This window comes from Amblyomma americanum, chromosome 1 (assembly GCF_052857255.1).
Source record: "Amblyomma americanum isolate KBUSLIRL-KWMA chromosome 1, ASM5285725v1, whole genome shotgun sequence".
Taxonomy (NCBI): domain Eukaryota; kingdom Metazoa; phylum Arthropoda; class Arachnida; order Ixodida; family Ixodidae; genus Amblyomma; species Amblyomma americanum.
The window spans coordinates 177,204,701-177,223,202 of record NC_135497.1 but is presented as its reverse complement, the minus strand read 5'-3'; the positions used below and the strand labels follow the sequence as shown (position 1 = coordinate 177,223,202).

Genomic DNA, 18,502 nt, shown 5'->3' with positions numbered 1-18,502 from the left:
TCCTGTTCTGAGGAGCCTTGCTGACTATTTTCTTGCTTACTATGGTCCCATCTACAGCCCCGTATTAATTATGTGGCCGCTTATCGGAACGAGATAAGAGATATAAGTAGTGGAGATTGCTTGCAAATAGGCAGATATTTTTTTTTTTTTTTGCTTTTCTCATTGATCGTGCCGCTACCTCCTTCCGGCAAGTCGCTTTATCAAAACGAAAAACGTAGTATGGTTATGGTCTGCTCGTGGTCGAGGTTCTCTGATGCAGCCTTCCACCAAGCCTGTAAGGTACACCATCGGTGATTATAACACCCAACCCACTCCATTTATTTTTTTTTAAAATTTACGAAACGGGATCAAAAAGCCGGCGGCCACCGTCCGGCGTTGTCCCGAAAAATCCTGATTGGCTGGCGGCAGTGGCGTCAACAATGATGTCACAAAAGCGGAAAAATTCTTTTAGCTAGAGGGACGTGCCGTCACCAGCCCGGCAGAGACTTCACCAGACCAGATTCAGTTGTGTGAAGCCTTCACCTGCCGACTGTGGCAGGTGGCCGGTGGTGTGCTGGAAGAGCATTGGCCGAGAAGAGCAATCTAGGTGTCACAAGCCCCACCAGCCAGCTCCGGCAAATGCGTCAGCAGCTTCGAATTTGGGGTCCCTGTGTTTTTCTACGATATACCAACAAGAAAGACAGAAACAGTACTTGAGAAACGGTGCCCCAAACGTATGTCAGAAAATTTGAAACGCACGGCGCATTGCTTACGCAGAAAGCTGCGAAGGCCAGTGACAGGACGCGTGGACAAAATCGGGACGAAAGGCAAAAGTAGACTGTTCATAAAAATAATTTATTGTACATAATACTTGGCTGGAACTTTGTGCTAACAAGGAAGCGATCACGTCCCCGTGTTCCTTCGCCTTGAGCAGCCTCCTTCACGACTTGACGCTTGACTGTACACCGCTGAGATTGATTCGCGCCATCGTTGAAGTCGATGCAGCCCCTTCCAGCCTTTGGCGAAGGTTTAACTAGAAAAGGAATACTATTTCCAAGTGTCCTGAAAAAAAAAAGTGGCACTACGTGAAGTTCTGTAACGCTGACGTTCAGTGAACGTCTTAGTGTTTCTTTGAGTTGTGGATCCTTATCAGCAAAAGCCACTGATAATAATAGTGTTAGTAAATGCCCTTTATTGGCTGAGGAATCATCGACGGGATAAAACTACTTTTTTGCGCAACAAATTGGTTGTTTATTATGAAAAGTTCACTGATAATTGAATTTGAGTAAATTAACTGGTGTAGCTGATAATTCAGGAAAGTGAAAGGATGAAGAAGCAAGGAAATGCAAAAACATTCGGGAACATGCTACTGAAGTACATAAAAGTTTGCTTTGGACGTCTGCTTTTGTTGGGTTTCACAAAAGAAGTCATAAACTGGCAAGATGATGCTAGGCACGCAATGGTCGAAAGCGCATGCACACTCAGTCGCCAACAAATGCAATGCAAAGTAAGATGCTCATGCTTGCGCGGTGAGCCCAGAAGTAGCCTTTTAAAACTTTGCGCGAGCACGATCAGAAGCAGCTCTCGCAGCGCAGTAACAGGCGCGAACGTGTGGCTGCACTGGTCAAGACATACTGCGCCGGTTGAAGTGCAGCAGTTATCCACCAAGTGGCTTACTACACACCCGAACTTTCAATCTGTGAACACACGCAATGTGCATCACACAACATGAGGCACCTCGAGGTGCCATGGGATGCGGTGGTGCTAGCGCTTCATGGCAAGGAGAGCTCCACGATATCTGCAGACAAGCCTGTTGGGTGCATTTGCAAACAAAAGCGAGAACGCGCGATCCGGAAGGCCGGCACGTTGCCGCTGGCCTCCAAGACTGGAGTGGGACAGTGCCTTGCGGGCAAGTTTGAGTTTTGCAGCTCTTGCGCTGTAACCTGGCGCAGTCCTGGTAGCTTCGCCTCCTCCTACCCTCCTCCTCTGCCCTTTCTTGCACTACTTTCTCTTCCAGACAGCGTATGGCGGTCTTTACTCCGTTCACTGGCCAGAAGCCAAATAACTGATTACAGCGTGGCAAGTGTTTCCGATACCTTTTTTCCAAAGCAGTTACAGGCACTAGTTAGAGGCCTTCGTTCATGACGCGTTTGAAAGCTCGAATATCCCGCCAAGACCTCTTGCACGCACTGCGCTAGCTATTTAATAATCAGTGCGCAGTTATTTTTGTTTTCGTTTCCGTTCCTTATCTAGTTTTAGCAAGTAGTGAGAAGAACTATGTTCTCAGTACAAATGCACTGTACTGTGCGGGGAGCAGTTTCGAGGACTTTTTGCTGTGGATTGAAAAATGATGCTGCTGATACACGGAACTGCACAGCCAAACTTTCGAATTCATGCCTATTTACGTTATGAGATGACATTTAAAGAAAGCCTTTATTCGTGCAAAGCTCTGCCCCTATAAAGCACAACACTTTTATCTCGTCGCACTTCGTTTTTCGAAGTATCGCCTAAGAGTTCAGCGCGTCGCAGGTAAGGATTTTATTATTTATACTAATTTTAAGAAGGTTCTGCAAATATAACTTGAGCGCTTTTGAAATCTCTGTCTTTGTTTGCCTGATGACTTGTGGCGTTAATGCAGGAACGCGTTCTGTACTCATTTTTCGCAGCACACTGTGTACAAAACTCGTACTCTGCTGTGTGAGCATGAAGAGGCCAATTTTATTTCTCCTTAGTTAAAGCTGCAGAGGCACTGGTGGCAAAGAGCGCGGTTTCGGAAAACGAAGGTTGGCTGTTTTTTTTTTCGCTTTTGTGCGTCATATGTCAACACGAGCTCCTATATAGAGGTAAGTTCCCACTTTTAGCAAAATAACAGTAGAAGTAAAAGCAAAAAAAATGAAATTGATTAAAAGTGAGAAAGAAATTAGTGCAATACGTAAAGTTTCTAGGTGTGTGGCATTTTAACAGCATCCTCCAAGCACAGACGGAAAGATTGCAAAGTGCGTAATTTTCGTGGGATGAACAAGAAATCAAATAATAACACATAGAGCGAGCAGGTTTGACTCAGAAAATTGACAGAACAATAAAGAACACAACAATGTTTTGCAGTGGTATCTACAGCAGCCTGTTTAGTGCGAACTGACGTGATAAATGGGCTGTTCCCTAACAAAACCTATGCAACAAGCTTGAGTGACGTTCTGCGAGGCAATATTCTGAGAACATCTCTTACGTCACGAACGGAGCTCTTGCATTTTGTAACGGCACTCTTCATCTCAAGTAGGCGTGAAAGTTTTACGCCTGCAAGCTTCGCTTGCTCTGCCCTGGCTTTTTCATTGTTGTCTTCAAGTAGCAAGGGAGGTTGTTTTCTGAAATTACACCGCACTTGCTTGTTCCGATGAGTACACATTAAACCATGCGTGGTACAGGCAGACAATGAGAGCTCATTTACTGCCTAACCAAGGTTACGTTAGAGCTGCTTCTCACGCTCTTGACACACATCCAGATAGCTTTGTGTTTCAATGTGACTAGCCTGTGTATTACTTATGTTGCAACTTGCCATTTTCAAGGGAAAACATTACTGCCGCGTGAGGGTGTAACTGACCGCGAGAACAATGAAGGAAAGAAAACCAGCTCACACATTGAGCACTGTAGCAGTGTTTGGTTTATGACTACCTCATCAACCAGATTCATAAATATGTGCAGAATAGCATCCCTTGTCACTAGAGTTTTACCTCATGAGTTCCAACACTTCTGCCATTCGGTGCACCTATCGAAACTGGGTTATCAGTTGACACGCTCCCATTTGACTCAGTAAGGTGCTGCAGTTTCAGAATGCCATAGTGGCCTACGAACATCGTGTGGCAACACGCTGGCTTTAGAAGGTTGAAAACATTTAGCTTTTTTTAGCTTTCCATTGCCAGAGTACGTTGTCACCTTCCTGGTTGTCATAATGTTTTTACGAAACACCACGGCAAAGCTTTGTAGGCCGCCTATAGATGACGCGTCGTGACGCCGTTCCGATGAGGGGAGACTGCCTTCTATTAGGAGGGAGTTCAGCGTCATTCAGAAATCCTCGGCGCATGGCACTGGGCATAGCTTAGCTAACGTGAACTTGCTTGTTATCCTGTAGGACACACTTTAAGAACCCATGGAACATGTATGTAAAAAAGGCATTTTTGTGCAAAACAAAATAGAGAGAATATCCTGTTCTCCCAACCTGTGTTCATTGTTTGCTTATCTTGATTAAAATAACACTTTTCAATTTCCTTTATGACGCTTCTAGAACAATAATCGCTTTTCGTAAGCAAAGGCCGTGGCATGGGGGCAGCTGGCGTCGCGGCGGCTCGGTCAGTCTAATCCACGCCCAGCACCTCTCACACTGGCTTGTTCCGTTCTTATATGAAAATACGAGGTAAGCTTCGTTACCAGTAAAAAAAATTTGGCAGTGGCTTAGCTCGGCTATGCCAGGATATACGTAGTGAAAGCTAAGGCATAGCTTGATTAGCCTTAGCTGGTTAGCCTTGGCTAGTTGTCACGTGGTTCGTAACGCGGTTGGTCACGCGACCAGTCACGTGGCTTGTCATGTGGTGCGGTGCGACCACGGTGGGAATGCGAGCACCGCGAAACTGCGAGTTCGTGGCCAATGTAGCTTTCGCTACAAAAAAAAAAAGCCCTCAAGCGGCCCTACTGGTATCTTTCTGAATATGCTCCTTGAATTCAAAAATAAAAAATGTAGTCTCTGTTTGATGAGCACAATAAAGAGAAATGAACAATGCATTCCTTTTGGAAGAAAAAGAAACCAAATAAAGAAGCATCATGATTGATATACATGACCCTTACTTTTGGAAAATGTGGTAGCGCAAACATTAAGAGAAAAATGACGCAGGGACGTCGATTTTCTCTTTTAATGTTGGCTCTTATAATACTTTAAATGTGTACAGTCGTGCGCAAAGATCGAGAGACCATGCGAATGGCGGTGATTGCGATTTTTTTATATAAATGTGCGCCTGGCAGAGGTGTATGGGCAGACAATTGCTAACATATTTGGTCATGCCCCCCCCCCCCATGAATATCTTGAAAAGAGACGCTGCACCTTGCGAAAGCACTGGTACACAGCTCTGCCGGTTCGCATGGTCTTTCCAGTTTGGCGCAGGAGTCTACGCCCCACCAACTACCACAACAGCATGCGTTTCTTTAGTAGGTCAGCTTAGCCTTACCTCCAGTCTTTCAGTGCCAGCCGCCTCCCTTAATTTTGATGATGCCGATCGTGCCTCCGTGGCCGCCTCCGAAACCGCCACCGCCGAAGCCTCCGCCGCCGAATCCGCCTCCAAATCCGCCACCGAAGCCTCCGCCGCCGAATCCTCCGCCGCCACTGTAGCCGAGGAGCTGGCCGCCACCATGCAGCTTGTTGACGTGGTGGATCGTCTTGACTAGGTACGACGGCCCGGCGACGATTTTGCCTCCTCCTCCGCCGAATCCACCGCCGAAACCCCCTCCGAAGCCCCCTCCGAATCCGCCACCGAAGCCCCCTCCGAAGCCACCCCCTCCGAAGCCACCGCCCCCATGGCTGATGGCTACACCCGAGACTGGAACGGCTGTGATACCCCCACCGTGGCCGCCTCCGAAGCCGCCACCGCCGAAGCCGCCACCGCCAAAGCCACCGCCGAAAACACCGGCTAGGGTAACGCCAGCGAGTGCACTGAAAACGCAGGTGAACGTCTGCAAAAAATCAAATAAAAAAGAAGCATTCTCATCAGCGGCGCCATGCATTAGACGATATAGTGCTCAGCATAAGCGTGGAACCTTTTCGTAGTGTCTTAAGAGGAAAATACACTTGACGGGCTTGACAGCCTAGAAATGGAAACGGTCTGCCTTTTCCCCTCTTCGGAAACAACGTAACACGTGGCTTTTATGTATGAATCAAATGCATACAGCCTTGGACGCAAGTTTGCGAGCCCAAGGGGGTTTGCTTCTACGCCCTGTAGTGATGCTGTGGTATCATTTGTGGAAGTCCTAGTGTTCGGAGGGTGAGGACCGGTGATCGTCTTGCCTTCTAGATGTTTGCAACGCTGGGGATGCATAACCAACCATACGGCGTGACTAGAAGGAAAACCCTTCCTTAGACTCTAAGCGTTTGACAAAGGCGGTACACGACCTGCACCGCTTATATGACCTACACTACACGGGTGAACAAAAATAGGCGCTTTAGTGCGCGGGCTGGGGACTTGGGATTCAGTTTTCACTCGCGTTACACTGTGGAAAAGTTAAGGGCACCGAAGGGCGAGATAGAAATAGTTAAAGAAGCTGCAGGTTGCTCGCAAAAAAGCGAATACTGCTGCCGCTATGTTAAGATCGGGGAAGCGCCAATTATTTGACCGACATAATGTGAATAACAGTCAACAACAGTAACGTAGTGAATGATTTGAGTTTGATGCAATTTGGCTTTAGATGGCGACGCGTCCTCAATTGTAATATAAGAGTCATCTTGAATTCAACACTACTCAGTCATTTCGGCCAAGGCTGCGCATTTCGTTAGAGCATCATCAGTGGCTTTTCGCGAGGTCTATAGTTCACTAGAAAAAATGACGTTGAGGAATGGTTCCTTTCACTAGTAATATTCAACACTTCCATATCACTCGTTCGTAGCAAACCGCAATAGCACTTCGTAATTCAGCGAAATAAAGTCACTCTTTTCCACCCTGACGGAAAGAAGCTGCGTCTTGCGGACGTCCTTGTAATGTCGTAATTGAGCAAAACTCCTGTCCCGAGCAAAATCTCACACTCTCCGTGTGTAGGGGCGACGCCGCAAGTCCAAACCACTCTGTCCTGGGCGTTACTTCGCACGCGCAGGAAGCGTGGAAAGCAGCAAGCGTGCAACATTTAAGGCACGTGCGTATGCAGTCGGGTACGGCGGCTCTCGGCGTGGCCATTTTACTCCGTTCTGGTTCACCCCCTACGTGATTCAAGGTAATGCCGCGCGGAAGGAAAACGGAAGTGGCGCCAAACCTGCTCCGCAAAACGGCGCTCGCAACAATTAATGCCGTGCCTCGATTTCGTGAAGACGGGCTCAGCACTACTTCCTCGAAGGGCGCGACGCCCAATGTGCGTGCTACCAAACGGCGTCGTTAACGCGTCGTTATAGACCGCGATATGACCCAGTTGCGTAAAAAGCGGCGGTCTAGTAAAAAGCGCGTCACTTTTCGGAGCGCGGCAAGGACGGTTTCCTGATGTAATCGAGCAGCGATGTGCACGGGCTGAAGGTATTAGCAGGGCTGGCTTCCTTCAGAAACTGTGTATTTTGCCCGTCGCAGTCTACTGCATAACCCTTTCTTCCCGTTTACCCGCGAAAGGGAGAGAACGAGCAATTTCCTGGCTGCAATTTAAAGCTTGTTCAGGTGAGCCGCAAGTGTTGGCACAGCGACTGTTAACAATGTAATTAGCTTCTATGATCTGGCACTGGCAAAGTTAAGGACTTTTATGGCGGAAAAATTCGCTGAAATAGACACTCCTCTTGCACTTGTTTGCCCCAATGTGCGTTCAGTAAGGAACTTGAAATGTTTACCATTCTAAAAAGTTTGCTTTTGTGCAAAAGACCACTATTCAATACGCAAAGATTTTTGAAGATTTTTTTATAAATAGACTAGCTGGCTTCGGTGCATCCACTTACTTTTCTTCACTGTTTTCCATCAAAGAAGTATTTTTCCTCTGTGTTCAACTTGAAAAGTTTAGAGAACTTTGCCGGTGCTGAAATTCTTATACGGGAAAGCCGAGATGACTCAAAGGCTTTTTTCACCGCTTCCTGTTTAAAATTCTGTCAGACCCTGTATTTCAATCTACCAGCGATGATAAAAACCTTTGAACCAAAGCTCTCGGCGTCGCATGCGCTCGGAAACGTATGCAGCGAGATTATTGCATTCACAAATCTATTAAAACGGTTGGGCCCATTTATTAACTACGTTATCAGAAATATATCGCAAAAAATATCCCAGAGTGCGTGGTGTGCCTTCATCATGCAATCTGCCGCCCCCTAATAACTAACCAGCTTCACGAAACGCTGTAAGCGTCGCACACACTTTTAGGGTCTCACAGTTATCCGTAATGCGCAAAGAACCAGTCACTATGCACCCAAAACTATGCGGTATTGAAACTGCTCTCCGATAAACCTGCCGCAACGAAATGGAGTCTCTCTCAGGGAAAAAGTATACGCTCGAAGAAAGGCGCGAGCGATCTGCTTTCGAGCCGAGCCTGTCCTTACCAGGGCCTTCATGATGCGCGTTCGGAGCGATCACCTGGAGGCGTCTAGCGCTCTTCGGATGACCAGGCACGCTTTTATATAGTACAGGAACCAGATCTCTTTCCCTTCCTGGCGCGTCTTGTTTTTTCCACCCCTGCTTTGAATAACGGGCACGCTTTGTCAATTCCCTTGCCCCCCGTCTGTCTCGGGCCCGGTGCTGCTCGCGTCTACGGTCGCCCTCGCCCTCACAGCAGGTCTCGGCTCCCCGAAGGAAGAAGAAGGGCTCGATCGTAACTTCCTTCTTGCCAGAAGATGACGCCCGGCCGCATCGGAGCAGCTCAGATGACAGCCTGGCGGGAGAGGCGCGCGGGCGAGGGCAAACCGCGGAAGCTTGTTGCTACTGCCCCGCCTGAAATTCGTTGCACTGCACGGCTACTACACCGCACGTGTTTTGCGTGCAACCAAACCACCCGGGAAGCAGAAGCAGCACGCGTTCCGTCTTTGTTGCGCCTTATTCTGGAACGCAATTCCTTCTCACTTCTGCGGACGGTCCCTTCGGTGCATTCGCTTTCGCCGGCTGCATATGCACGCTATAGGCGTCGGGGCAGCTGAAAGCGAGCCTCGTACACGGGCATCTCGGCTACCCTAGGTACTCTGTATTTTCTGCTTCCTTGTTGCAGCCTCTTGATTATTCATTCCCTTAGATGCCTTACGACGCGGGGCGTGGCCAGCAGCACCTCTCTGGGTTTTCGGCGTTCCTCTCCCGGCGTTCTCAAGCATCGGCTTCCCTGCGACGCGGCTGTTCAATGCGCAGTCTATCGGCGGCAGTCGCGCCTATATTATGACTCCAATTGTTGCGCCCGGAGCAGCGCTGGCCTGCGTCGTTGTTGCCCGTCTTTCTCCCCGCCGGCGGCAGGTGACGCAACGTCGCACGGCGTGGTGGAGCAGCAAAAAAAGGGGAGTGTGTTTAGCATGATCGAGTGGCCGCGGCACGCAGCCTCGAATGGGCACGTCGCGCCTTGGGCGGTTTCATTCTATAATAGAACCGTCCTATTTCCGACCCTTCGTTAAACGGCTGAGCGGCATGGGATATAACACGGTGTCCGTAGCGCAGATTTTTTTGTCTGCGTATCGCGCTTTTTTTTTCGATTTTGTGGGGTCCTTCTTCTCTTTTACTGCGTTCACCCTTGCCTAGGAGGCGCTGCAGCAACCCTGTCCGGCCTAGAGTGTGCCGTCGCCAGACGCCTCCCGGACAGCGCCACTCGCGGCTCAAGCACCTGCGCACCGCAAGAGTGGCTGCCCGGCATCGCGTGCGCGCAAAGCTGGCACCAGGCGTCTAGGAAGTGGCGGCGGGGCCCATTGCATAGCTCGCCCGTGTAATCGAAGCTAAATATCGCGACAACGTGACATCCTGGAAGGTGTGGGCGCGGCGATTAAGCGATCTGCAAAAAGAAAACGTGCGCGCCTGGCGTGGTAGCAGCTGCAGCGTCCGCCGGATTATGTTGATTGATGATGGGTGTTTCACGAAGAGCGGAGAGAGTGGATCGGGGAGAGAGCCGGCGATTCGGTGCCGTTATCTCGGGCAAGCAGGGTATTCTTCTCAGATTGGCATCTTTCCTGCTGTATTTGGGAGCCTGCGCGCCAGCGTATGACGTTCTTAGGCCGACGGGTTGCCTAAATTGTGATAAGTACGACAGCCCTGAAGGAATAAGTGTCTGATCGTGCTCCATTTTTTCCTTAAATAGCGTGGTTTTGCGCGCTAAAGCTTCATTAGGACTATGACGTACATCTGATGATGGATCCGCCGATGTCTCAGCCGACGAAGTTTTTTGCTTTTCGCCTTATTATCTAAGCAACTACACACGCACGCGCGCAGAGTAGCAGGTCACCACTTTACGCTGTCTTCGTTTTTTATCCAACCCGTTCAATTATAATGATAGTTTCCAATGGGGGCCTTCATCATTGTCGGGCTGATTTACTGACAGCTTTATCTGCAGATCTCCAGCACCCTGTAACGCGATGCCAATGAACCGCTGTTGTAATATCATACAATGTGCTGCAATGTATTTCAACTTCTAAATCTCCCGGCCGCGGCGGTCGAGTTTCGATGGAGGCGAAATTACAGAGACCCGTGTACTGTGCGATATCAGTGCACGTTAAAGAACCCCAGGTGGTCGAAATTTTCGGAGCCCTTCACTAAGTCGCTTTGGGATGTTAAGCCCCATAACCCATAACTTCTAAATCCAGGTTTCTAATCCAGGAAATGGTGTTCAGCCGTAAAACACCATTGCCGTTGAGTCACGCGACGAGTGCATGAGCTGTTAGCGACGTACTAGCATGCGGGACGTACTCGCATCACGGTTGCTCTGACGGATCAGCGATAAGTTCCGCCGTCAACAACCTTAAATCCGCCTCGTGCGGTAGGAGCCCATCTGTGGCCCCTTTTCTCAACGTGGGGTCAAAGACCCATTTCCCAAGCATTTAACCCTAAATAAGCCAAGCGCCAGCCAGGGGAAGGCTTGTACCCATTGTATCACCGGTGGGTACCCGGCGGCACTGGGGATCGAACCCCGCACCTCCCGCATGCGAGGCGGGCAGAAAAAAAAATATTTCAAGGACACCAATCAGCTAAAACGCCTGCAGGTGTAAAGGACATGCACGCTTCATCCGCTGGTATCAAGGCAACGATGCAATTTATTTCTTCACGCGGATACGCGTCCTGAAAACTTTTGTTGCCGGCTGTATCCGAAAGCGTCACGAACCGAATTTCTGTCATGCAGAAGCGTCGTACTTAGTTTGTTTCATTGATTTTATCGAAGCTTCTGAGAGACAATATTTCAGTTTATCATGTATTGGAATATTATCATCTTCAATGTGCGCTTATACAACTTGCAAATGAATCGTTTTCGGCAATGCTCTTGCACACAGCGTATAAACTTCGTAACGTAGTAGCGATGGCTTTCAATCTTGTTCCCCACACCACTGGAAGCTTATTTACCGATTTTCATACTTGTGTTTGAAGTCTAAAAACCTAGCTGACCAGTTCGGCACGGACACTTGCACTGGTGTAGTCAGTGAAGTGGCTAACTGCACCTACACTAAACACGAATACGCCTATATGGGAGTAAAAAGGGATTAAGTTGTCCGCCAGCGCATTCCCTTTTGGGGGCAGAGCATGCTGCCCAAGTTCAGGAGAAGATTTTGATCACTTAATATACAGAATGCTCATTCTTGGAAACGCAGGTATATTGTCGCTGCAAAGCATTGTAACTTGATGCTGTAAAAAATGGGGGGAGGTTTTTAAACGTGGCACCGAAGGTCTCCAAATTAGCAAATAGCGGATGTTGAGAATTGGGTTAAAATCTTCGTAACTGTTAGAACTTTGCATGTTTTAAAGAGAGAATTTGTTTCCGTTGCCAACCTTATGTGTTCCGTATTTTAAGGGATGAAAATCTACTCCAGGTCTTGGGCAGCATATCCTGCCCATAAAAGGGTGCGGGCAAGAGGTCAGCTTACTTACTTTTTACTGCTTTCCTGTGTAGAGTGTGCCTCTCATCGACACAGAGATGCATAATCAGGAACGTAGCGGAAAAAGAAATGCTGAATGTGGTTGGCATATTAGACTTCTTCGTCCTGAACCAATTAACTATTTTCTAGTCTTTTAATTAAGTTGTTACGGCATCGCGGAAGCCTTTTCGGAAACAATTTTGGCGTTGTGTTTTCGACCTACGACGGAGTGCACTCTATATAACTGTGAACACATTTAGGATACCTGTATCCCAGTAAAAATAAAACCAAGAAGACAGCGAGGACGGCGGCTACCGAATCACCCGTTTAGAAAATTGTACCCTGCGGCAGCCGCTAGGGTCTGGAACTGCTCGATAGTGTCGATAAGAGCAAAGCCTCCTGGGTCGTTCAGTCCAGGTATTGGTGCTCAGAAAGGCGTTCTCAAGAAACTGACTAGAAACAGTGCGTTTCTAATGTGAGGGTGGCTTATAAACCGAAATTTGATTGATAATGACGCATTTCTTCAATAAAAAATAATGAAACGCGTTTTCAAATTAAACTTTCCTGCGCGTTTGCTATCAAGTCTAGAATTTTGATGAGTTAAATTTATTTTTGTGTTGTTGATTTTTTTTGTTTACATTTGAGCGTATATTTCTTTCGAAGCAACTTCCGCACCTTGTGTCCTCATCTGGGGAGAAGCAGAAAATGGCAGCACTCGCAGTCCGCATTTGCGCTGTCTCAAGGTTTAGCGGCGATTGCTCCTAGACAAAGTCTCGGCCTCGCCACTGAGTGTTAACTACTCCCGGTATAAAATCTTTTTCTCCAACGATTCATTGTGGTCAGCATTTGGTGTGCGCGAAAGCCTTCATCACTTAATCCGCCGGGGAAGGCACCATATAGCAGCTGCTGCTCAAAACATCTGAAACTTTATTCGGCTTCTCGTTGCAGCAAATGGTGCATGTATGGTGCAGGCAGCTGAACGTAAGCGAATACTGGGCCTCCAGCGAAGGTGTGAAAAAAGTTGCTTTGCGCGCTTTGCGTGCAGCAGGGTCCTCATCAATAGGCTCTGCCGCAAAGGAACCTCGCGAACTCAAAAGGGCTCAGCCACTCTTCGTCAAAGCAAGGTTTACTAAGCTTTCCGACATAAACACCGCGCAGGCCGCCGCTTCGAATGGCACGCATGTACGAGTACACAGGGACGAGAGATGCACGGAGAAGTGGGGCAGAGTACACTCGCAAGTCCTTCTCAGGGCCGACCTCCCGAATAAACAGAATAAGCTGTAGCAGCGCTCGCGTATGTCGTTACCTTTCTTTTCGTACCGGTCTGTTTCCACTGCAGGCTAATAGTGAAGGTGTAGCACTACCACTGTTGCTCTCGCGATTTACAGTTCTTGACTTTTAATGTTTAAATAGCTTAAAGTTGATTTCAGTAATGCCACCAAATTTTGCAATGCACTTAACTTCGTTTCCTTCCAAAATTATGCGTATGCGTACGGCTCCATTCGCAAAAATCTAATCCAAATTTCACGTGCATGGTGGGCACGCCTTTCCAAAGGCTTAAAAAAGAAACTGGCGGCTCACGCAATTCGTTCATGATGACCCGAGCTAGATAACTTTTTTAATGACCCTCATTAGTGGCCATGATGCATTCGCGTGGTACTTATCACATATTTTTTAGCTTTTTTCGAAACTTATCCGCATTTCTACTCAGCAGAAAACATGGACGACCACGCTCTCGCATCGCGCTTCACATGCTGACGACGTGCATTCAAGCGCGTGTCTGCGGGAGTGCTAGAGGAAAAAAAAACAAAAAACAGGCACTTTGCAATTTCGGAACGCCCTCAACCTGCACAAATTAGCCGATTTGACGGCTGAAGTGAGAACGAAACCGCGCTCACCGGCCGCCTAGCAAGCACAACAGAGCGTGAATGCCGCTGAGAAGAGCTGGCGGTTTTGAACTTGCTGCGTACAACGGCCGCACGCACCCTGAGCGCGCAGAATGCGATGGCGAAATATTCAGCGCGCGTTTTTTCGTCTAGCCTTTTCTCTCCGTCCTCTGTTTTAATTATGAGAATTTTAGCATTCTTTGCTGCGCTCGTCGCGGTGCTTTCCTTGTATTTCGACGACTGTTGCCTATTGACGGCGAAATAGCGTTCTTCGGGAAAGTGCATAAATGCGTGACCAGCCGCAGTTGTGCGTGTCCGCACTAGGCGGCGTCGCGTGTACTTCGCCTTTATGCAATTTTTTTGCTTTTAAAAGCTTTGTTTCCGATAAAAATCACACACTTGCACTCATCAGTCTTTCATGACTAAGGATTTTTCTTTAGTGCCTCTCTCAAACTTTTGGCCCACACTCGCGAGCATCCTCTGTATAAGAGAGAGAGAGAGAGCGGGTGGAAGGCAAATTAAAAAATGTAAAGCGCTCAAATTGGATCAAACGTTTTGGAAGATGGTGCAATAAGAATGGCTGACTGAGTCTGTTTCTTTTTAGACATTAGCACGCGCTTATTCTTACTTAACCGCGTTTCGTGGCTGGCTGTCTTGTTTCAAGGTGGCAGTTACGAATGGCTGGCGTTCGCTTGCCTTGCGATCTGATCACGCAGCTCTCACACGTAAGATAGGTGCTGTGAATTCGGCGTCAGAGTGCTTGCCAGTCAGTTGTGTGTTATGGGGCACACACAGATCAATATTGGCGTTCAACGAGAAAGAAAGAACAACACAAGAATAAAATGAAAGCGAATCTGTGCATTACTGGATAGCTGCACTATCACAGGTTAGAATGATAAAACAAGAGGAAACGCTGTCTATTGTTGTCAACTGCAGACATCATGCAAATTATTTAATTGGTTGCATACTTTTCATTTTAGAGCTAACAAAGTCCTACACTGCTGTCTTATTTGCAATTTTATGTTCACATTCTTAAATGCAGTCAGCTCAACGGGAGTGGAGCTGTATGTGTCGAAGCAATCAGACGTTCTTCCACGCTGCATTTGATATCAATGGAAGCAAGTATAAATTCGTCCTCTATTCAGCACTCTTCAAATTCCTTTCTTTTGCGTGATCTTGATTACAAGCCCCGCATTCAGGTCATGTATTTCATATCCGCATGCAGCCTAAACGCAAGAGCCGACTGACGGTTTATTTCAATGCGACATACTCTATTTAACCAGCGTTCAGGGTGAACTCCACAGTCGAATATGTGGCATAAACCTTGCTTAAACTGAAAATGCCGCACGCCTGAGTAGCCCGATATGGCACACATCTAGATATTCCAAGTAGCTCGCTGGTGGCTGTTAGGGCGGCGCAATGTTTGCACCTCAATGACATGAGGTTAAGCCGTATTCTTCTGTACACTCACCCATTGCTGTACCTCCATTTATCAGTACCGGGGGCATTTGCAAATCTCAAACTTGTTCGTGAGCTATGAACCACATAGTGTCGTTGATTAATATCTTGGTGTGGACTAGACAGTTCTTAATCTTGAAACATTCATCAACGCTTCTTCTCTCGTCGTTCTGTTTCTTCGTCGTCTTCGTTTTTCGCGCTTTTTAATGTCGCAAGAAGAGACTGCCAGCTAATTTTCTCCCGTCATAAACGTGACAGTTCATGCACTTGGAGCTGTCGATCTTAAGGGAATGCGGGCATGACACCCATTTACTTGTTCTCGTCTGAAGCAATCCAACTTGTAGTCAACGTGCCTCCTTTCCTTCGAGGCAGCTGGAAGCCAAAGCTGCCAAGCTTTAGTGCTGCGGGCTAAAGGCTAAAGGTACAAACCGAACAAATTCTGAAAGCAATAATTTGCTTTACATAGCTGCTCGGAGGTTGCCTGAAGACGACTGTACCATTACTTGCTCCTCTTCTTCGTTGGTGAGTTCAACGGGGTATTGGGTTGCAGTATGAGGTTCAATATTCGTGAACATGCAGCGTACTACATATCCATGCAACGCCATCGGACCCGGGAATAGATATATTTGCAGAATGGAATGTCTGATACGCTTGTGTTCGCTATTTCCCGACAGCTCTTAATTAAATGTGGTTCTGCAAGCTGGAACTTGTAGGAAACAACGTGTACTGATGAATGAGGGCTCACCACTCTAATCATAGTACGCTCAAAGTTAATCCGCGCTGAATTTGAGCCAGGCGCGAGTGAAACAATTTTTATTATATGCAGGGAGTGAAACCAAACAGTTTATCATTCGTAAAGTCATTCTGTGGGATTTCTCTCTTGCAACAGTGTCCGAACTCATCTATTAGAGAGACTAATAACCGAAGGGCTCCTTTATGGGAGCAAACATTGCAGACAGCCAATACTTCCTGTGCGTCACTTGATAAAGAGCAGTTATCAATAGTTAGCCATGCGTCAGAAAGGCCATTTTTTGTTTTGTTTTGTTTGAGGTCTAGCGGACTTGCCGCCGACAAAGGATAGTCGCACTGCTTTAGCATTAGCTGTTATGTGTTTCCACTGATTGGAAGCAACGCTGCCTTCTTCAGCGTCATGTGGGACTGCGCTCTTCGTCTTCACTCTCAGGGGCGTTCCGCTGGGATTGTGAGCTGTGCAGTTATTGCACACCTTGACAAGTATGGACACTACGCCCGCGTTCAGCCACTCTGCTATGCTGGGCCGGTGCGCTGAATGCGTTAAAATAGAGCACGTGGCTGCCGCGGAGGATCTCATTATCTCTCTCCCTCAGACGTTGGGCGGACTTGACTGGCAAGGAAGAGTGGTAGCCGACCCATAGGTCACGGCGTCTTGCGCTTAGTCTGTCAAAGCGTGGGACTGATGCTGCATATCGGACGGCAGAAGGTGCCCTTCAGTTGACCCTGAGGAAACGCTCGCGACGGATTCAGTCTGACCTGTGCTATATGCCTAACCCTCCATTATCTCTATAAAGTGGAATGCGCATTCTTAATGAGGCACCGAGGTCTCGAGAGAAAGACGCTTTTAGCCGCGTGCTCCCGAGTTGAGGCGGAAGAGGCAATGAATTTAAGATGAAGGAGACAAGTCGTGCCCAAACAGCGTATTTTCACCTACGCAGGGTCTTCGGGTTCGCCCATCTAGAAACGCAGAGGACCGGCCTGAATGAACTGCGCCCTTGCGGAGGATGTAAAGCTGACTACATAGTACCAGAACATGAAAAGTGCAACATTGTGCGTACGTTGATATATATATATATATATATATATATATATATATATATATATATATATATATATATATATATATATATATATATATATATATATATATATATATATATATATATATATATATATAGCAGCATACATAGGAGCTCTGGGCTAATTTGGGCTACTAATGTCAATGGCAGCGAGCTCATGAGTATACTTTACAAATGACCTAGTCGGAAAATGTCGCTGCACCAGATGGTCGTCAGTGTTATCGCTCTGCTTGAAAATAAACTTGTGCCCTTATTCTTGATTGCTACGTGGCTGGCAGGAGTGTGAGTGCTAGTCGATCGCCGCGACACTCTACGGTACCATTCATTGGACATTCAAATGAGTGCCCAAGAAAGTTTTCTTGAAGAAATTTTTTTTTTTAACTTGGCCTGCTTTCTTTAACACCACCAGCAGAATAGACTACTGAACTGGTTGGTCGGCGCTGTCAACGGTATGATGCAGTCAGAGAGACCACTAGAGAAGAGAGAGAGACGCAGACAAAGTGTCAGTCATGTGTTCACTTTCCTCATCTCTTCCGATCATTTCATCGGTTTTGAGCGACGGTAAAGCCTTATCTCACTTCAACATTCTTTCATGTGAAGTTAAACTCAAGCCTCAACCTTTCCATTGTAAGTCATTTCAGAGTCATGATTCGCACATGTAATCGTGCGACACATTGGGTAAGGATACGCTAAAAAAATCGCGAGTGAAGCGAAAATTCCCAAGAGGACTGAAGCGAGTGAACAAAAGTTCAGGCCAATGCAGAGCTAAATACATCAGTAAGATCGACTAAGATAAAGTTTCAAGCTATAAGAGGGGATATAGCAGGTTGGAGAGCATTCACTCCTGTAGGTACGATAAACTCGGGGCTTGGCATCGTCATGTACCACCATATACGGTGCAATTCTCTCTTCGCAAAACATGGGGGAAGAAATACACATGATTCCTGGTGTATACGTGAGCTCCACTCCTGCCTGAAGATGGAAGCGGACGTGAGTATAGCGGGAAGAGGAGCCTGTCGTGTCCGCGTGCTCACAGCACATTCAGATTCCGCCAGAAATTAAGTGTTGCGGTCACTACAGCGTGTAAATGGGTCAACGGGCTGGTCTCCGGGGCAGCTTGCGCCAGTAAAGTAACAGTGCGAAAAACACTACATATAAAAATCATATAGAGTTTCATCGTTTGTTATGAAATTTTCACCTCTGTGTTCGCTGACTGTAGCGGCTGCGTTGCCAAATTTAAATAGCTCAGACGATAAGCAAGTTTTTTTTTCTACCATCTCACTGCAGACATTCAAGGCTGCGACTTGCTGCACTGCTGAAATGCAGAACAATAAGTAAGTAAGCTTGGGATGTAATTGACATCCAGTTGCATGAGTGCGAGAAACCATGAAAAAACCATATTCATTATTACTATACACTTTCAACCAGAGATTTCTCATATTGATATCTGTCGGCAGCGCGAAACTATGTTGACTTGCAATCGAGTAAAGTGGCTTGCATTTTGGGGTCAACCTCTTAATCCAGCGGAACAGAAAACAATCCAATTTTGGCTTGTACTATCAAAGGTGCGGCTAGGGTGTGAAATAAGCGCAGGGAAAAGAAGAAAAATA

At 47.3% G+C, this 18,502-nt stretch overlaps 1 protein-coding gene across 1 annotated transcript in view; it reads right to left on the bottom strand.

Annotated features, from left to right (window-relative positions):
- Window positions 1-934: 934 nt before the first annotated feature.
- LOC144114958 (uncharacterized) overlaps window positions 935-18,502 on the bottom strand; it is a 36,273-nt gene continuing 18,705 nt past the window's right edge. Inside the window, exons 3-4 of the mRNA XM_077649031.1 lie at window positions 5,193-5,694; window positions 935-1,041 (exon numbers count right to left, since the gene is read on the bottom strand). Of these exons, the coding sequence (XP_077505157.1) occupies window positions 5,203-5,694 (492 nt within the window). The 3' untranslated portion in view covers window positions 935-1,041; window positions 5,193-5,202. The remainder of the gene's footprint in view (window positions 1,042-5,192; window positions 5,695-18,502) is intronic.